The 18377-nt window shown below is 39.4% G+C and overlaps 1 protein-coding gene across 1 annotated transcript in view; it reads left to right on the top strand.

The window, feature by feature from the left end:
• Positions 1-9999: 9999 nt before the first annotated feature.
• Positions 10000-18377, top strand: part of Prkacb (protein kinase cAMP-activated catalytic subunit beta) — an 88545-nt gene continuing 80167 nt past the window's right edge. The window contains exon 1 of the mRNA XM_034499575.2: positions 10000-10323. Coding sequence (XP_034355466.1) covers positions 10278-10323 — 46 coding nt within the window. The 5' untranslated portion in view covers positions 10000-10277. The remainder of the gene's footprint in view (positions 10324-18377) is intronic.

Genomic DNA, 18377 nt, shown 5'->3' with positions numbered 1-18377 from the left:
GTGAATGGGTGGGCAGAGAAAGTTGGAATGCTATACACAGTGCAACATTATTCAGTCATGGAAGAGAATGATGTCTTGTTGTCTGTGACAACATGTGTGATGGTTAGTGACAACTAACTGTCAACTTGATAGAACCATTGGGGATGGGCAACTGAGAGCCTGTGGAGAATTTCCTTGATTATATTCATTGGTGTGGGAAGACCCACCTTAACTGTGTGTAGAACTCATCCATGGAAGGGGACCCTGGACTCTGTAAGGCATAGAAGGCTGACGACTAGCATGCTAACTTTGACTACTGTCTGCTTCTTGACTTTGGGTGCTTTGTGGCCAGCTTCCAGGAATTCTTGCTGCCTTGACTTTGCCACTGTGGTGGGCTGTATCCTTGAACTGTGAGCTTGAATATACCTTTTCTTCCTTAAGTTGATTTGTAAGAATGTGTTATTACTGAAACTTAAGACAATCTGCATGCAATTGAATGCCAATGTGTTAAATGAAATAGGACATTCTCAGACGTTAGCAAACAGTCTCTCTCCCGAGAAACACTTGACACAGTAATAATTGAAAGCAGAAGGGTGCTCACCAGAGGCTGGAGACTCAGAGGATGCAAGGATGGAAAGAGGCCAATCAAAGGATAGAGTTAGATACAACTGAGAAACATAGTAGCTTCACTTTAGTTAATAATGGACTGTGTATTTCTAAAAGACAGAAGAAAGGAATTAGAAAATTCAACACAAAGAAATAATGAATGTTTGTAGCATTTTTCAAGTACCATATACTGCTACAAAAGTATGTATAGTTTTATGCTGTATGAAACAACTACAGTAAATTTTAACTTCAAAAATGGGAAGAAAATAGAAGTAGATGTTTTAATAAGAATATACAGATAGCAAGAGAGCAAGAAAAGCTATTCGACATCAGGAATCACTAAGTGAATGTGAATTACAGCCACAACAGTGTTAGCATATCAGAACACTAGAAAGAATTATAAAAGGATCACACAGGAGGGCAGGCAGGGGTGTAGAACAGTTGAAAACATGTGTTGGGAAACTATACAATACATTAGGAAAGTCTGTTTATCCTTTAGAAATAATGCATTATGATCAAGCCAGTCCACATCTAGAATTTATGCATGATCATGAATGGATACCCCATATGGTAAACCCACACATGAATATCCATAGTAGATTTTCTAGTAATGGCCCAAAACAATGTAGATGGTTATCAACAGGTATTTGTAGAAAGCAAACCATAAAGTGTAATATCGTCAGCAAGAAAAATGAGGTAATTCTTGATATACCAAACAGCATTTTAATCTGAAAATGATTCTAAGGAAAAGAAGCCAAAACACAGAAGAACATTTACAACATGAGCCCAATATTAAAATTAAATGCTTGTACACATCTATAGGAACTCAGAGCCCGTTAATCATTGTCTGGGGTTGGGTGGGCGAGGAGGGTCATGGGAGAAGGAGTATAAAGGAGTATGTTAAAACTTGTGAAGGAAAGGTAGGTGCTGATTACTGTGATTGTGGGGACAGCTTCATGTATGTGCAAACAGTTTTCAAGCCTTAGTGCATACGTGAATACATTAGTTTTTTTTATTTTTTTATTTTTTACAAAGCTTAAGAAACATTACACACATCAAAAATAACCTGGGTAGTGAGAATACTATTAACACCTTATATAGGACTACAAAGGACTAGAATTCAAGAAATAGTCAAGGCTCCAAGAAAGAAAGTTGACTAATGATTCTAGAAAAGTGGGTAAAAGTATAATCAGGAATTGTTCTGAGTCCGCTACAATAGACGAGAGCTGCACTCAATCTTGAGTAATGATTTGATAGTGAGCTTGTGATTTTGTAGACAAGAAATCAACTGGGGACCAAGCATTTCACTTTCTGTAAATTAGCTAGCAAATCTAACCTTCTTGATTGTATATAAGCTTTTGATTATGTTTTTTTTTTTTTTTCACAGATTCCTCTGCACTGGTTTTCTTCCTGCAAGAAATTTCTGTTGTTTGCAGCTTATGATCCTTTCTCTGCCATTCTTTCAAGTCAGAGGCTACATGATCATTTTTATCATCTTGCTCAGAGCAACCTCAAAGACAAGGATGCTGCGTGTGGGAGAACTTACTCTGAAGAACTGTGGGCGACCTTCAGCGCTGCCTTGGAAACAACTCTGAAGCCTATGCTAGATCTGTATTGTCTGCATTGGCTCTTACCACCCCACACAATTTCACACTCCACACATCTTGCTAATCCTTTCATTTCCTCCTCTTTAGACGGGGATTCAGCTCCCTCTGGCCCCTAAATGTATAGATGTGCTCATGCAATAATCCCTTATTTAGGACAGTTTATCATTTCAACAAAACAATTGTGGTTTCAAGTAGCATGGAGTATAAAGTCAATCATTTGCGTGCCAATTAATACAAAAGTAATTGTCAATTCCAAAGTTATAAAAAGGAAAACTACATTTATTTTTATAATGGTCATGTCATATTCTGAAGACTTCTCTTAAATAACCATTTGAGCTTTCAGGTCAGAAATCAAGGAAGCATATTTAACTTCATTTTCATTAATTGCAACCTAAAGAATTATCTACTTATCAGAATAATTTAAGATTAAATTTATCAGAGTTAAAAGTACTTCCACTCTGTATCCTGTCTGTGTTTCTAAACGTAAGAACTTCTAGTGTATCCACAATGCTGTGAAGTTCACTGACCACTGGCTTGGGATCCTATGTCCAGGCCAACTAACAAATCATTTATCCTAACTTTCTGTTGAATCTATTTTAGATTTACTAAACATTGATGTCACCATAGTAAATTATCATAAGTTATTAAAGCAATACAAGATTGTATTAAAGCAATAAAACTCTTAGTTTGTTGGTCAGAACTTTGACTCAGGCCTCTTCGTTATAACATCACCGTGTCTCTATGGCTGGATGTCTTTTTTTAATATCTCCAGGGATGAGACATTCCGTTTCTTTTCCCAGCTTCTACAGGCCACTCCCATTCTGCAGCTCTTGCCTTCTTCTATCCTGAAAACCAGAAAAGGTGCCCAGCTCTCCTCACATCACGCCATCCAATATGTTCTTCTGCCTCCCTGACCCCCTGCTAAGGAACTTGGTGATTACATTGTGGCCACACGAATACTCCAGGATAATGTCCCATTTTTATAATAGTAACTAGATATATTCATTTCCCTGTCACTGAAGATACAATTACTACAGACATATTCTAGGGAGCACATGAGTATCCTTTTCATATAGGTAATAGCATATTACTTACATCTATAAGTTTAAAAATCAACAACTCCCCCAAATAACCTATGACATTATGACAAATTCAGGCTCATTTGGAGGAGTGGGAGGCACTCAAAGACAGTTCCACTAAGAGACTGATGCTCCGTTGATGCTGTGCACACAGCAGACTTTGTATTGCTCGGTTTTATTCCAATCTTTCAGATAATCCTGCTCCCCTGCAAATGAGTCTCGTGAGACTGCCAACCAGTTGCCTTCTTCTGTGTAAACAGAGAACATTCAGTCAACATAGGCCAATAGAATTTCCTCCTGATAGACTGAATTGTGGTAAAGAAATAAGACTAGAAGGGGGTGGGAATGGATGGTTGGTCTGTTTCTGTTTGATTCCCTTGGCTGAATCATCAGAAAACACCAACTCCTGCAGCTCTTGAGCATTGGCAGCTGCAGAGCCTTCCAGTGAATGTCTCTGTAGGGGCCACTTCCATGAGTCTTTCCAAGTCTCTTTTGAATTTCTGACTGTGAACTAAACTGGCTCCTTTCCTGACTACTATTACTGTCTTGTTCTTGTTCTTCTTGTTCTTGTTCTTCTTGTTCTTCTTGTTCTTGTTCTTCTTGTTCTTCTTGTTCTTCTTCTTGTTCTTCTTCTTGTTCTTCTTCTTGTTCTTCTTGTTCTTCTTCTTCTTCTTCTTCTTCTTCTTCTTCTTCTTCTTCTTCTTCTTCTTCTTCTTCTTCTTCTTCTTCTTCGTTCTTCTTCTTCTTGTTGTTGTTGTTCTTCTTCTTCTTGTTCTTCTTCTTGTTGTTGTTCTTCTTCTTGTTGTTGTTCTTCCTCTTCCTCTTTCTCTTCCTCCTCTTTCTCTCCTCCTCCTCCTCCTTCTCTTCTACTTCTTCTTCCTCCTCCTTCTCTTGTTCTTCTTCCTCCTCATCATTATTTAAAATCAAAGTTATCCTGAGTGCTTTTCATATTTAACTATATAACTTTATATATATATATATATATATATATATATATATATATATATATATATCCAAAGAAAATTAATGTATATGGAAATCACAGAGAGTAGTAGAATGATATCTTGTACCCAGATTTTTCTTCTGACAATGCTTCAACTCTTTCTACAGTACTACACCAAACTCTATGGGTTGTCACTATTAATAATATGAATACAATTCTAAGTTCATAGAGCAGGCCAGTCTTCCCCTTTCACTTTGGTAAAAGGCTCCAAAGAGAAAAACTGACAATTCATGACAGGTCTTACTTATGTTAAATCTGGTGATTTCACAGAGCAGCAAAGGGTTACGTTAGGTTAGGTGTTACGCTTGTTCTGGCAAGGAGTCAAATTAGACACAACTCAACACTCATACACCAAAGCCTTATGTGTGCCTTTTGTAAATACACTAGTAAAACCAGAACATCCAGATCACATATAAATCTTCTCTATCTTACATATAGGAAATGGCAAATATATTGTTGTATCTCCCTCTGGTTTGTATTTTTTAACCAACATTCTGAGCTTGTCTTTCAGTCCCTCTGCAAGAAGGACAGGCCATAATTCCATTTAGACTTTAAACAGTGTTTCCTTTCTTTCTCTGAGCAAGTTACTTAGTAACAATTAGAGATGTTAACTTTCTTTCTTGTAAAAGATAATAACCTTGGATAATAAATCAATCTTGAATAATGGTAGTCTAATTCTGCCTGACAAAAAAACTTTATAGTGTTCTAGATGTGAGCAATTTTTATGTTTCTAATTTATTATAAAATGACTTCTTAATTTGGGAAACATTATTATGCCTTTTACCTGATATTACATTTAGTTCATGACCTAACTACACAACAGCGAAAGATTATGTGAACTAAGTATTCATAATAACTAAAGTCCTCTGATGGCAAATTGAGTCCCTGTTTATATTTATGTGATATGATATAAAATCAAAATAGCTTGGCCATACAAAGAACAATCAATTTGTTTATCTGTTCTGGTAAAAGAAAAAATAAAACAAAATAAAAAACCCAAGTGCTTTCATTCCTGTATGTCATGTTAGAGGATGCTTTACTTCAAAAATTCTTAACAATCAAGTAAACAATATAAGAAGTTGGAATTATAAGAAAAAAACTAGATTGTAAATATGTATTTAGTATTTAAAAAAAATTCCTCACTCTTGAGTTTATGGGAACTGGGGGACGTAGACAGCAGAGCCTCACTGTCTAGAAGCCTCAGGCTCTCCTCTGTAAAATAGAGACAATAAATCTAAGTTTAATTAAGATTGGGGTCATTGTTGCTTCATATAACAAAGTATAAGCTACTGTTATGGCACTTACCACTTGAAAATCTCAGGCCAAGTTACTTAATCCCTTTTGACATCTATTTATTTGAAAAAAATGCCAGTAATATGTATTGCATTATATATGTATTTGATATGTAAGCTTTCTTCTTTGTTAGGTACTGTTGTGATTATTCGGTTAAAATGACAAGAATGCTTTTACAACAATAACAACAACAAACCAATTTCTAAAGCAGTTCACACAGTTTTTCCTTCTACACAGTACTACACAGTCATAGGTCAGGGAAAATATGATACAGAAGGACTATCTTTCTCTGTACAACCTGCTTCCTACGGTGACAGCCCATAGAGAGATGAAGTACAGGCTTACCCCATGCTTGCTTATGGTGTAGCAAAGTGGTTGGTGGCCAAAAGCAGCCAGTGTTCCATTCAACTATTTCAGAACAACTGGACAGCTAAAGATTTTTACCATTTGTACAATTCAGAGATAGATTTTTATATCATATGTAATGATTTCCTATTGAGAATGCTTTTCTAATTATCAAAAGCCACATGTATGCAATTATAAATGATCATTAATATTAACTAATCAATAACCTCACTGTACTTGTAAAGCATGATTACTTAGAATACTTCCACTGCCCCTATAAAGCCTGTATATATGTCTAATGACTAGCATGAATGAAAAAAGTAACTATGCATAATTTGATGGTTTCTTTTAATAATATTTTCAATCATGGGTCTCTGATACTAGGGCAGACATCTATTTAGTAAATCATAATTACTAAATGAGCAGAATAAACAAACCATGATACTATAAAAATGACAAGAAATTTAAAGTTGCTGATCATGTTTCCCATATTGTAAACAAGTAATTTACTTTCCTCTTAAAATGGACAGAGGAAAGAGAGCTGACTTTTGAAAAACTTTACTTATTGTCAGGATGTTGTGAGGGGATACATAACTTCCTTTTATGTATGTATGTATGTATGTTCACATAATGTAGACACACCTGTGTGTGGAGGTGCACTCGTGTGAGCATGTGCAGGGTCCACACTCATGTTAGGAGTCTCCTTTCATCATTTTCAACCTTTTATAAGGCAGCATGACTTGCTGAACCTAGAGTTCTTAGTTTCTATCCTCTGCCTCACCTAGCCTGGCTACTGAGCTTACTCTCAGGATTGCATCTCTTCTTCCTTCCTGGTAGCTAGCATCCCCACTGTTTCTTAAGCAGGCTGCAGAAACAGAAACCTGGTCCTTAAGTCTGCCAAGAAAGAGCTGTACTTGACAAGCCATCTCTTAAGATGCCACGTTTTTGAGAGGTGACAATGGCCTCCTTTCAGAAGAAGGATACATGGAGGCTTCTCTCTTACTAGAGACTCATGACAGAAAACAATGTAAAGGGAAGAGAAAAATCATGTACACTTTCATAATTTAAGCTAGTTTTCAGGTCTGTACACATATTAAAAGTTACTGTTAGGAAGGCAGCAAGAGTATTCTAAGGGGTCTAGAAAGGTCCTTCTCAGACAAAGTCGATAAAGTTTGCAGTGTTTGTTCGTGGACTTCTAAAGTATACAAAAAAATCACATTCACAAAGCTAAAACTGGAAAAGGGTGTGGTATTACTGGGTGCTGACACAAAACCTCACACCCTGTGGTCTACTTGTTTTCTTTTCTCCCCCCTAACGCCCCCATCACTCTTTGAGACAGGGTCTGTGTAACCCTGGCTATCCTGGAACTCATTATGTAGACGAGGCTGACCTCAAACTCAGGGATCCACCTGTCTCTGCTTCCTTAGTCTGGGATTATCAGTATGGGCCACCATGTCTGGTCTACTTGCTTCCTTATTATTGTTATTCTATTTGTTCGTAATGGAAACTCAGGAAACAATATATTAAATATTCTCAAGGAGTAAACTAATTGTCTATCTTCTCAATTCAGTGGTATTTCAAATGGAGGGAATGCAATTCACCACAACACAGATGTCTGACTTATGGACAAAATGTCTGCCAGTATGGACAGAAGTCACACTTTTTCCAATTTATTTATTAATTCATTCACTTTACATCCCAATTGCTGTCCCCCATCCCAGTCTCCCCTCACACAGTCCCTCTATCCACTCCCTCCCCTTCACCTCTCAGGTGTGTGGGCCCCCTGGGTATCCTCCCTGACCCTGGTACATCATGTCTCTGTAGGGTTAGGCAAATCCTCTCACACAAGGCATTCCAGTTAGGGGACTAAGATTCACAAACAGGCAACAGCTTTAGGGACAGCCCCCTCTCCAGTTGTTGAGGGTACCCACATGAAGACTGAGCTCACACTTTGGAGCCCAGCTGCTTATCAGAGGGACAGAACCCTCTATCTGTCTTAGTTAGGGTTTTATTGCTGCGAAGAGATACCATAACCAAGGCAACACTTCAAAAGGACAACATTTAATTAGGGCTGGCTTGTAGTTTCAAAAGTTCAGTCCATTATCATTATGGTGGGAAGCATGGCAGCATGCAGGCAGGAATGGTGTTGGAACTGAGAGTTCTACATCTTGATTCACAGGCAGTAAGGAAGGACTGTGTCGCTGATCTTAGCTTGAGCAGGGGAAACCCCAAAGCCCACCCCTAAAAGGACACACTTCCTCCAACAAGGCTACACCTCCTAATAAAGCCACTCCTTATGGTCAAGCATTCAAACACACGAGACTATGGGGCCCATGCTTACTCAAACCACCACATCATCCCACTTCAGTTTTTGTGTGGGTTCTTTGGTTGGATCTAGAAAATGAAAAAAAAAAAAAATCAGAGCTGATTAGCCAGAGAAACAGGTAAATTATTAATTTTACAAGCACATGAAGATCTTCACAAAAAAGTAAAGTCTGAAGAAGTGACTGATAGAGTGTTTTCATACTTCTTTGGACAAATAACACACTTGGAAAGGACTAAACAAACATATATATATATATATATTGATGATAGCACACTAAGTTCCTGGCATGGTCTGAAGAGATATATATGTAAGGGTATGTTCAAGAGTTATGTCACAGTTTATTCCAGTTCATGGTAGCCCCAGTTAATAGTATCTGGTGATTAAGGTTATTTTCTGACCTTGGTATGTAAAGGACATCGTCCCCACACAGTATGGCTTGCTGTAATGAAAGAGCACCCATAGTCTATTCTGAAGTTATAATTTTCAATTCATTTTAAATCAAAATAATAAAGATAGCATTCTGGCACTTTTCGAGATGCTATGGCTTTACTTTCTTCATTTCAAATTCTTCTAATTAGGTAATAGCTGTGCAACTTTGGATAAGTCCTTAATGTCTCTGTGCCTCAGCTGGATCTTAAGTAAAACAATGGTAGTACTGCTATATTTTCATAGGGACTTTATGAGGAAACTAGTTACTATTTGTACGACACTCAGAACGAAGTATACTCGGTGTACATGCTTGTCAGTTTAACATACTTGCCAATAAGAAACAGATGCATGAATTTGTTTAGAATCTTCCAGTCACAGCTGCTTTTCACCCCCAGTAACAAAACTTTAAAAATGTTGTGAGAAATCTCCTTAGCTTACTTTCCAGTCAACAACCATCCGTTCATTATATGCTCATTTGTGGTTTGTGCTGCAGACACAAAATAAATTTACATGGTCTCGGCCCTTACAGAAGTTGATCTTTCTGTTCTAAATTTGGAATGCTTCCTTAGATGGCAAAAGCCCAAAAGAATAGAGAATAGAAACTACTAGAGGGATCGGTGATTAAATATCTGATAGCCTCACGGAAAACTCAAGCACTCCAAGATGCATAGACGCGCACAGATCAACTGGGAATGTGTTTATTTTGAAATCTACACATGAAACTGGTGACTGTGATGATGCACATAACGTACTTGTGTAAAAACAGTAAAATATTCCTGTATCTCTTCTTAGAAAGTCTGACAGAATTTGCGAGGGTAATCAGGTGAGACCATGAAGAGGGAACTCGTAACCTGTCAAGAAAGTGGTGATTGACCTGGTGTATTGGGAGAATACCCAGAAAAACGAAGGGAAGAGGTTCCAACGACAGCTGGGAGCACAGAAAAGGCATTCCTAGCCAATGCTGACCGGAGGATCAGCAGAACGCGGAGGGGCGCACGCTCGTTTCTCCACCCACACAGAAAGAGCCTGTGAGAGCAGTCTTTGCGTGCGGAACGCGCGCCACTCGGATGCGGGAGCAGGCCGAGCCCTGGCACTGTGCCCCCCGCCCGGCTCTAGGGCACCGGATGCCACGGCGAGGAAGGATTTGGGGTGCTTCCAAGCTAACGGTTCCCATGTCCCTCGCTACCTCGAGGTTAGCCTCCGAGGACAAGCCCAGCATCCACACCGGAGAGCAATAAGTTACTGCTGCAGGACTGCACAGAGGGGTCCGAGCCGCCGGGGGGCTTGAGTACGTCACTTCCGGCGCGCCCGCCCGGAAAGAGGCGGAGGTCGCACTCCGGGTGTGCGGCTACTGGGGACGCGCGGTGTCGGGGACGCGCGTGGAGGGCGGGCTCGGGAAGGGGGAGTGTCCGCGCGCCGCCGCCACCGCCACAGTTCTGCGGGAGAGCTCGCAGCATCTCTCCTCGACACCCAGCCACTCTGTGCACCCGGACGCCGCGCTCCAGGGTCTGTGGGCGCCCAGCAAAAGCGGGAGTTGCTGCAGACTGCGGGGCGGCGGGACGGCCCCAGTCCCCTCCCCTCCGTCACCTTTGCTCGCCGACACCCGGGTCATGGGGAACACTGCGATCGCCAAGAAAGGCAGCGAAGTGGAGAGCGGTGAGTCGAGTCGAAGGCCCTGGCAGGGTTCCCGCCGGATGGGCCGCGGTGTAGCGCCCTGGACCGGAGTCCCCCAAGGCCGCGAGCCACGGGCCAGGCCTTGCAGTGGCTGCGGCTAGCAGTTCTAGGGGCCCCGGGGGCCGGCCGCCTCCTTCTCTGTCCCCTCCCCCACTAAGGCTCGGGGGTGAGGGCCAAGCACTGGAGAGAGGGAAGGCCGGCAGCGCGGTCCCTGTGATCCCCTTTCCAGTAGGAGCGAGGAGGGCTGCCTCGGTCTGGAACGCTTCCCCAAATATGGTCCTTGAAAAGAAGTCCCTTTTGTGATCGCACTCTTAGCTCTTCTCCCTTCTCCCAGAGCCCCCAACACCCTGACCCTCTTTTAAGGGAGCTACAGGTTGTGCGTTTGGGTTGAGTTGGCTCTTTTTCTCCTCCTGGATGTATATCAATTTTATCACAAGGTGAGTGCCGTGTGGGTCTCCAAAGGTGACGTGAACCCTCAGTGTCTAAGGCTCTTTCTTTCACCCAGGAGATTAGAGATGGCAAACAAACACAAGCAGCAACTTTATCCATTGGAGAAGAAAAAGTGAGACAGCGTTGCTTTTACTCTAGACATCCAGGAATGTGCCAGGATGCCTGTAAAACTTACAGGTATTTCCGAGTTAAAGTGCTTTCTTCTGAGAGCTCAAAGTGCAGACATTCAGTACTTTATACAAAATTTCAAGACAAAGGAGTCGTGGAAATTCAATTTCTATGTCGCAGCATGGTTTTATATGTAAGCATACACATATACTCGTGTAGTGTAACAGGTTGTGAAAAATTGTGTGTCACTATACGGTTCATATTATAATTTATAATTCAGAATAATTAAAGAACCGGTACTTGATTTTTATTACATTGCCATAGGTAAATGACATTTCAGCCCTTGAAGTAAGTCTGACAATTTGCTCATGTTTCTGTAAATCATATCTTCCATTGTGTCTGTGTTTATAACAGAAGAATGAAGCTAATCTTGTAATTAGCCTGAAGCAAACAGCTTTTGATCCTCATGAGTAAAACAGAATTGAATTGACAGAAGAGGGCCTAGCTGTTGCTTTTGTGGAATATAAACAGTCAGATTTAATGGGTTATGTTTCATCAATAAGGTTTGTTCCAGGAAAGTTACGTGAACAGCAGTGCCAACTGTAGGTGAGCATGTGACAACTTGAAAAGCCAGTGTAGAAATAGGACTTCCATGTTATCTTTTGTTAATTGTGCAAATGTAGTAGTAACTAATTGACTCACAAAAAATGAAGTATGAGAACATTTTATATCCACTTAACCTTGCAATTTCCCTATTTCTCATGTACAATATATGCTAACTATGTTATGGAAATGTGCTTGCATAGATAGCAAAAGCTCAAAAGAATACAGAACAAAACCTACTAGAGGGCTAGGTGATTAAATATCTAATAACCTCACGGAAAACTCAGCAAGTGCTTTTCTTGCACAGTTCTTATATTTTTAATGATAGTCCACTCTCCAAGTCTGTGCATTTCTGCTCTTATGCTTCCACTAGGTTTCCCCTAGATGATGTGAATTTAAACTGGCACCTATGACAAAGTCTTGTGTGAATTTATTTATAGAATCTGAAGATCAATATTTGTAAAATATTGTGAAGTGTCAAAAGAAGATAGCAGATGACTCATGGGAAAATCATATGAGACGTTTGTAGATCAGCTTACATGGCTTCATTTGGAGAAACATTAGCTGTTTGTTAGTGTTCTTCTGAAGCAAAGAAGTGGTATTAGGTTGTAAAACTTAATGACAGAACATGTCTTACCATTGTGTACCTAACTGTTCTGTATATTTTTCAAATGAATTATTCTTGAAAATTTGTGGCTCATAATTTAAATATAATTATTTAACTTCTCTTAATACACAGAATACACTTTTAGAAATATATGTGATCTTAAGAGTTCAGTCTATGCAATCATCCTATCTCAAGAGCCAACCAAGTGCCAGACCTGAAGAAGCAAGGGTTGAGATCATGTTATTAACAAGAGAGTAAAGAAAAGCTCGGACGCTCTGCCTGTATCCCACATCACTAATTACTCTTGTCCTCTGCAAGAGTAGTTACCACCTGCTGTGGCTTTCCTTGTAGACCTGTGGACAAAATCCTAAAGTGTTACTATGTAGCATCAGGTGAGAGGCAGACTGTCAGTGCTGGCATTGAGAGCAAATTAGAACAGAGAAGTTATCGGCAGGGAAGTGTCTGATTTGAAGAGCTAATTAAAGATACAAAGGTAAGATCTGCACTTCGATGGGAAGAAGCCTCCCACAGACAGGCAATTCTAGAGCTTAGTTCTAAAAATACTCCCAAAGAATGAAGTTAGGTATAAAGATAAATGAGACGGCTTTGGGGGTTTGTTGTTTTTTGTTTCATTTTGTTTGGGGGGGGGTTGTTTTTGTTTTGTTTTTGTTTTCAGTGTTGTTTTAGTTTGATTTAATTTGACTTTGTTGTTGTTGTTAGCTTTGACCATCCAGGGCCTTGCTCCTACACCCACAAAATTAAAGGATTCCATTCTGATCTCTACAGTTTTTAAGAGATAAACTAATTTGAATTCCTCAGAGAACTGGGGTATTTCAAAGAACAACTCTTGCCATTATGTAAGTCTCATATGTGTTTTTAAAATTACTCTTGAAATAAATGTCTTCCAAAATTTGAGTATACTTATTTAAACATTATTTAATATACAGAACCTTAAACTTTTAGAAACAGGAGGCCATGAGTCTCAGAGATATTTTCAATCCTTGTAACTCAAGAATGTTTTATTTTTGAGTTACGTAGTACTCACTTAGCCTTATTAATACAAAAGAAAAAGAAGAAAAAAAGCCCCATGCTTTTTTTTTTTTTTTAATTTGGGAAATGTTTTTGTTCTTTTAAAAAATATATTACATCTCTAGGCTTTCTGTGGAGTTATGTATGTATTATACATGGTAAGCATGTCCAGGTCTATGGGTGAAAACTGTTAGTTCTCCCATGAGTAGAAGTAGAAAAGCCACGCTATAGCCCAGTGGTTATAGAACGGTCATGGAGATGATTTTGAAGCTTAGACTGGGTGAGGTGGCACACACCTTTAATCCCAACCCTGGAGAGGCAGAGGCTGATCTCTTGAGTTCAAGGCTAGCCTGCTTTATATAAAGTTGAGACCAGCTTTATATATTGTGAGATATTGCCTCAAAAGAAAGAAAAGGAAAAAGAGACCTTGACAGTAGGTAGAAACTGATCAAAGAAAGTCATTAGTAGATCAAGTTCAGCAAATGCAAACTTGTTAACATTTTGGAGAACCAGTCCCTGTCGGTTTCTCTGGGCACTTCACACACGTTGCCATATGTACCTTTCAAACCCTGTGAAATGATTCTAATGTTGCCCCATTTTCAAAAATGGGTAAAGAAGTGATGTGTAATTTGTTAAAGGTTGCGTAGTAGTTAATCAAGGAGTGACATTTGAACTTAGGCAGGCTAGTCACAGAGCCTCTGACCCGAAGGGTCCTGCTGAGCAGTCCTTTTGAGTACTCAGCAGAAAGTCAGGTTCAGGACACACAGAATAGCCAGTTCTTTGTTTAGTTTATTAATGATAACACACTGTGTTGCTTCCAATGATGGCTGTTTGCATCTGCTAACTATCCTAAATAAGAAAGTTTATCATTTCTGTACCATTTTTGGGATTTATATCCTCATCTAAAAATGGGAGGAAGGGCTAAGTTACTTTCTTTAGGTATTTCATTTTCTATTCAGTAAAATGCTAAATTAACCATATATAATTAACTTTCTGGTCTTAAAACCTTCATTGCTATATGGTTTATTACTCATTTCTAATTGTGTACCTTATCTTCCTGTTAGGTAGCAAGCCAAGAGATCACTTGAACTTACATTGCTGTTATAAATGAATTTAGAATTTTGCTTCTTACCATGATTTTAAATTGCCATATGACGATAGATATGCTCTCCCCTTCGATGCTCAGTGAAGTGGTTTCTACCTAGATGTAGCTGTTGAGAACTTGAAATGCAGCTGCATCACTGAAGAACTGATATTTTACCTTGCACTTGTCTAGATGGTGTTTGGTAGATTGACAGCCTGTTTTTGACAAGAGCTGTCTTTACATATAATAAAAACACCAACTCTTATCCTATAATTTCGGTAATTTGGTAATAATCACGAGTATTTAGATGAACAAAATTATTGATATATATTTTCTCAAAATCATTAGCATTTCTTCCAAATAACAATTTATAAACATAGTGGACAAATTAAGATATAGTAGTTTGATAAACTTACAAAGTTCCCTTTGGTGGAACTTAGTCATAAATATAAGACTGTATATTTGATTGACCCTTTTTTAGGGTCAGTTGTTGACAAGAAATGAATTTAGTTTTCTCTTGCTTCTTATATCTTTGAACTTTTTATTTATCAGATTGACAAGTTTCTTAAAGGATAATTAGAAGTAGAGAGTCAGCAGACTGGCAAAGGTACTTGGGAATAGTCTTCTTTGGGTTAAAAAAACAGAATTATGAACTCAACTTTGATTGATAAACACATATGATCTCATTTAGTTCTTTATTTTTATTTCTGTATGGATTACTGTTTAGAATTATCTTCCATTTGGGAATCATTTTTCCTGTTCTTCTGCTCACACAAGACATAGGCTGATTGTTGCTTCCCACTTCTGGCAGCAGGATAATTGAGAAGCAAGAAAGCCGGCTTAGGAAGGGCAGTTGTGTCTGAGAGGTAAAAACAGACCAAGAGGAGAGGCTGGGTAAGCCAGAGTAGCTCAACATTCTGATGGACAGTTAGAAGTTAGCCACAGTTAATTGTGATATTCCAGTGAATTAACAAAATAAAGCAATCATTATCATTCATAAGTTTAAGAATATAGTTACATGTTAATAAATAGGTTTGTGGCCAAATTTCCTCTGGCAAATATATTATAAATTTCCACTGAAAAGTTATTTTAAATATAAAAATATGGAATTTATAGAAGATAAAATATCAGTACTGTATTATTTATAGCATTTAATGTCTCGAAAAAGCATACTCCTTCTAGGTCTGGAGAGCTAGTTCAGGGAACAAAGTGCAGGCAGCAGGACCTGAGTTCATATCAGCAAAACTCATGGAAAGCCGGGCACAGTAGTGCACAGTTGTAATTTCTATGCCTTTATGGTGAGAGGGAGGCCAGGCTAGGAGAATCCCTGGAGGCTAGCTTAGTGTACTCTGCCCTGTGTCAAACAAGGTAGAAGTTGTGGGCTAACAGCTGAGGTTTTTCTTTGATCTCCATATATGTATCCATACTCACACACATATCATGCACACACCCATGCATGCTCTTCTAAGAGTATCTTGTAGTTGTGGCACACACCTGTAATCCCAGGAGTAGATGGGCTGGAGTAGGAGGACCGTGAGTTAAAGGCTCCCTCTGCCATACATGAGAAGCCTTGGGACAGACATAATACTTTATAAAGCTCTTTTTCTTGTTCTTCCATCCATTTACTCATTCATTTATTCAGTACACATAAGTAAGCCTATGTGTCAGAGTATCTGTGATGATGTAAAAATAAAGATTGGTTATTTCCAATTCTAAAACAACAACAACAAAATTACTTCAAGAAAGGTTAGCAGGGAAGCCAAGAGAAGGACTGGTCTTTTCCAGTAGGATGAGGTAGACGAGGTTCAGTTAAGACTTTCCAAGAGATGGACCCTTAGTGGGATACTGAAATGAGAAACATTTACCAGGGAGGCTGTAAGAGAAAACCAAAGGATAGAAACAGCACACTATATCAAGATTAGGGAAATTGCTTGTTGTAACTAAACAGCAGACTATGGAGTTGGGGACAAAGTTTGTATAATGAGAGAACTCAGAAGACAGGCCACATGGGAAGACTCAGAATTTGATCCTAAAGACAACTATTACAGCCTTTGAAGTCAGGGAAAGAGATTTGATAAAATTTCTGTTTTAAAAATCAGTTGTTGACCTTGCTGTGCATAGTTAGCCCCAGGCCTTTGGTGTGGTTTAGTGTGTGGGACGCAGGCAATGAGCTGCTCTCCTGTAGCTCCTGTACTGAAAGACTTGGGTGCTCTGTTGTAAATTAGATTTACTGCTCTATGTCTAAGCAAATGCTTTCGGGTTAAATTTAGGATTCTTTTAAAGACAGAAAAGCACTAATTGAATTACTGCACTAGTTAGTTGAAATTAGTTCTGCCTTAGAAATCCAGTAGAGATGTGTCTTACCAGGCTTGCTGTAGCAAGAGATGAGTGTCACGCCCTATGACTATGCTTGACATAAGGCAATTGTTGAACTTCAGTGTGAAAGCTTATGGCAGACCTATCTTTTCCATGTAGATTTCATTCTGAAAAATTGAGTCTTTGAGATTTGACTATTTAATGGTTGTAAAATTTGTCATTCTTTTTTGGAAGTGACCATATAAGCATTACTTAGCTTCTTTTATAAGGGCTGGCTGTCCTGGTAATTTAGCTCCTTGAATACCAGTTCAGCTTCTAAGTTGAGCAGTCACAAATGTTCATAGGGGACAGTATGTTTTCTCTTCAGCTGTAGTTGTGAGACAAATCATCCTACAGCTCAGACTTACACAGAAATATCTCTGTATTTGTCATTTAGTCCTCTGCTGCTTCTCACTCAGGACTTCCTGAGTGTCTGCTTCACACTAGGTACTGTGCTACCTATAGATGCAAATAAAAGTGAGACTTGATTCTTGTCCTCAGGCTGGAAGACAGCTACTCAGAAGTGTTTGTGGCAAGGCACTGGACACATGGCCTGGCCTCAGTGCTAGGCAGAAGTGAAGCCTGGGACTTTATATAGGGAAGAGTGCAGGGTCCCCGTGTCACACCTCTGTGCACAGCACTCCAGCTACCGGTTTTTCTCCATTTGTTTTCTCTACTGGATGATGTGATCTGTGGGGCAGAAACAGTGTCTACCAGCGTGTGTGCTTTTTAATACAAATGTATTTTATTTGAAATTAAAACACTAACACAGCTTTCCCTTACACACTGCTTGACTGGATTGCTGAGTAAAAAGAAATCTGAAGTAAAACTTTATTTTGTTTTTATTTGTATTTGAGGGCAGATAGGAAAAACCAAAAACTACTTTGGTTTTTCAAAAACTGATTTCTCCTGAGGCCTGCTATCCAAGTGTAAGCAGTATAAATGAATCTGCCATTACTGGGTTGTTATCATGCTACCTACACCTTCTGAGATCACCCCCATACCTACCAGTATACTGGGGAAGGTGGTATACTATGGATATATGAGTCCATAGTGGGCAGGCGGATGGAGGAAGAGTACTTTGGAAGGAGCTTTACATACAGTTTAATGAAAACACTAGCATTGCCTTAAGAACAGATTGCAGCAGAAAGGTGCTGCCCAGAGTTCCTGGCCCACTGGTTCATCTCAGCTGTGTGATCTGCCTGTGTATAGAAACCCTGCCAGAAGGTAGTAAAGCATATTAACAACATCTGCTTTACCTACAGCAGATTCTGAAGATTAAACAACGGGCAAAACTTCTAAAATTGCCAACATCTATGGCTACCATGGAAGTGGATGGGAGGAGACAGCAAGGGAATGAAAATAAGCAAGCATTCACATGCAGGGCATGTGCTTCAAGTTTTTGGATTAAAAACTAGTGTCCCAAGAAGCCACTGTTGTAGAATTTCTGGGAAACTTTCTTTGCATGCCAATAGGGACCCAGAAAGCCCTGATCCAAGTATCTGAAACCAGTTATGAGATGCTGTAAAGCAGCATTCCTCAGCTGTACTGATGCTGCGAACCTTCAGTACCGTTCCTCAAGTTGGGCTGACCCCAACCATAAAGTTATTTTGTTGCTACGCTATAACTATAATTTTGCTGCTGTTATGAATTGTAATGTAAATGTCTGCTAGGCAGGATATCTGGTAAGTAACCCCCAAAGGGGTCCCCCAAAGCTTACTGCTGTAAACAACAGAAGCCATCAGAGGAAAAAGGAGGAATGCACAAAGCAGTTTGTGGTGTAGCCCCTTTAGCGGTTGA

Source organism: Arvicanthis niloticus, chromosome 4 (assembly GCF_011762505.2).
Source record: "Arvicanthis niloticus isolate mArvNil1 chromosome 4, mArvNil1.pat.X, whole genome shotgun sequence".
Lineage (NCBI taxonomy): Eukaryota > Metazoa > Chordata > Mammalia > Rodentia > Muridae > Arvicanthis > Arvicanthis niloticus.
Note: the sequence above shows the minus strand (reverse complement) of the source record. Positions and strands in the feature narration are given on the sequence as shown.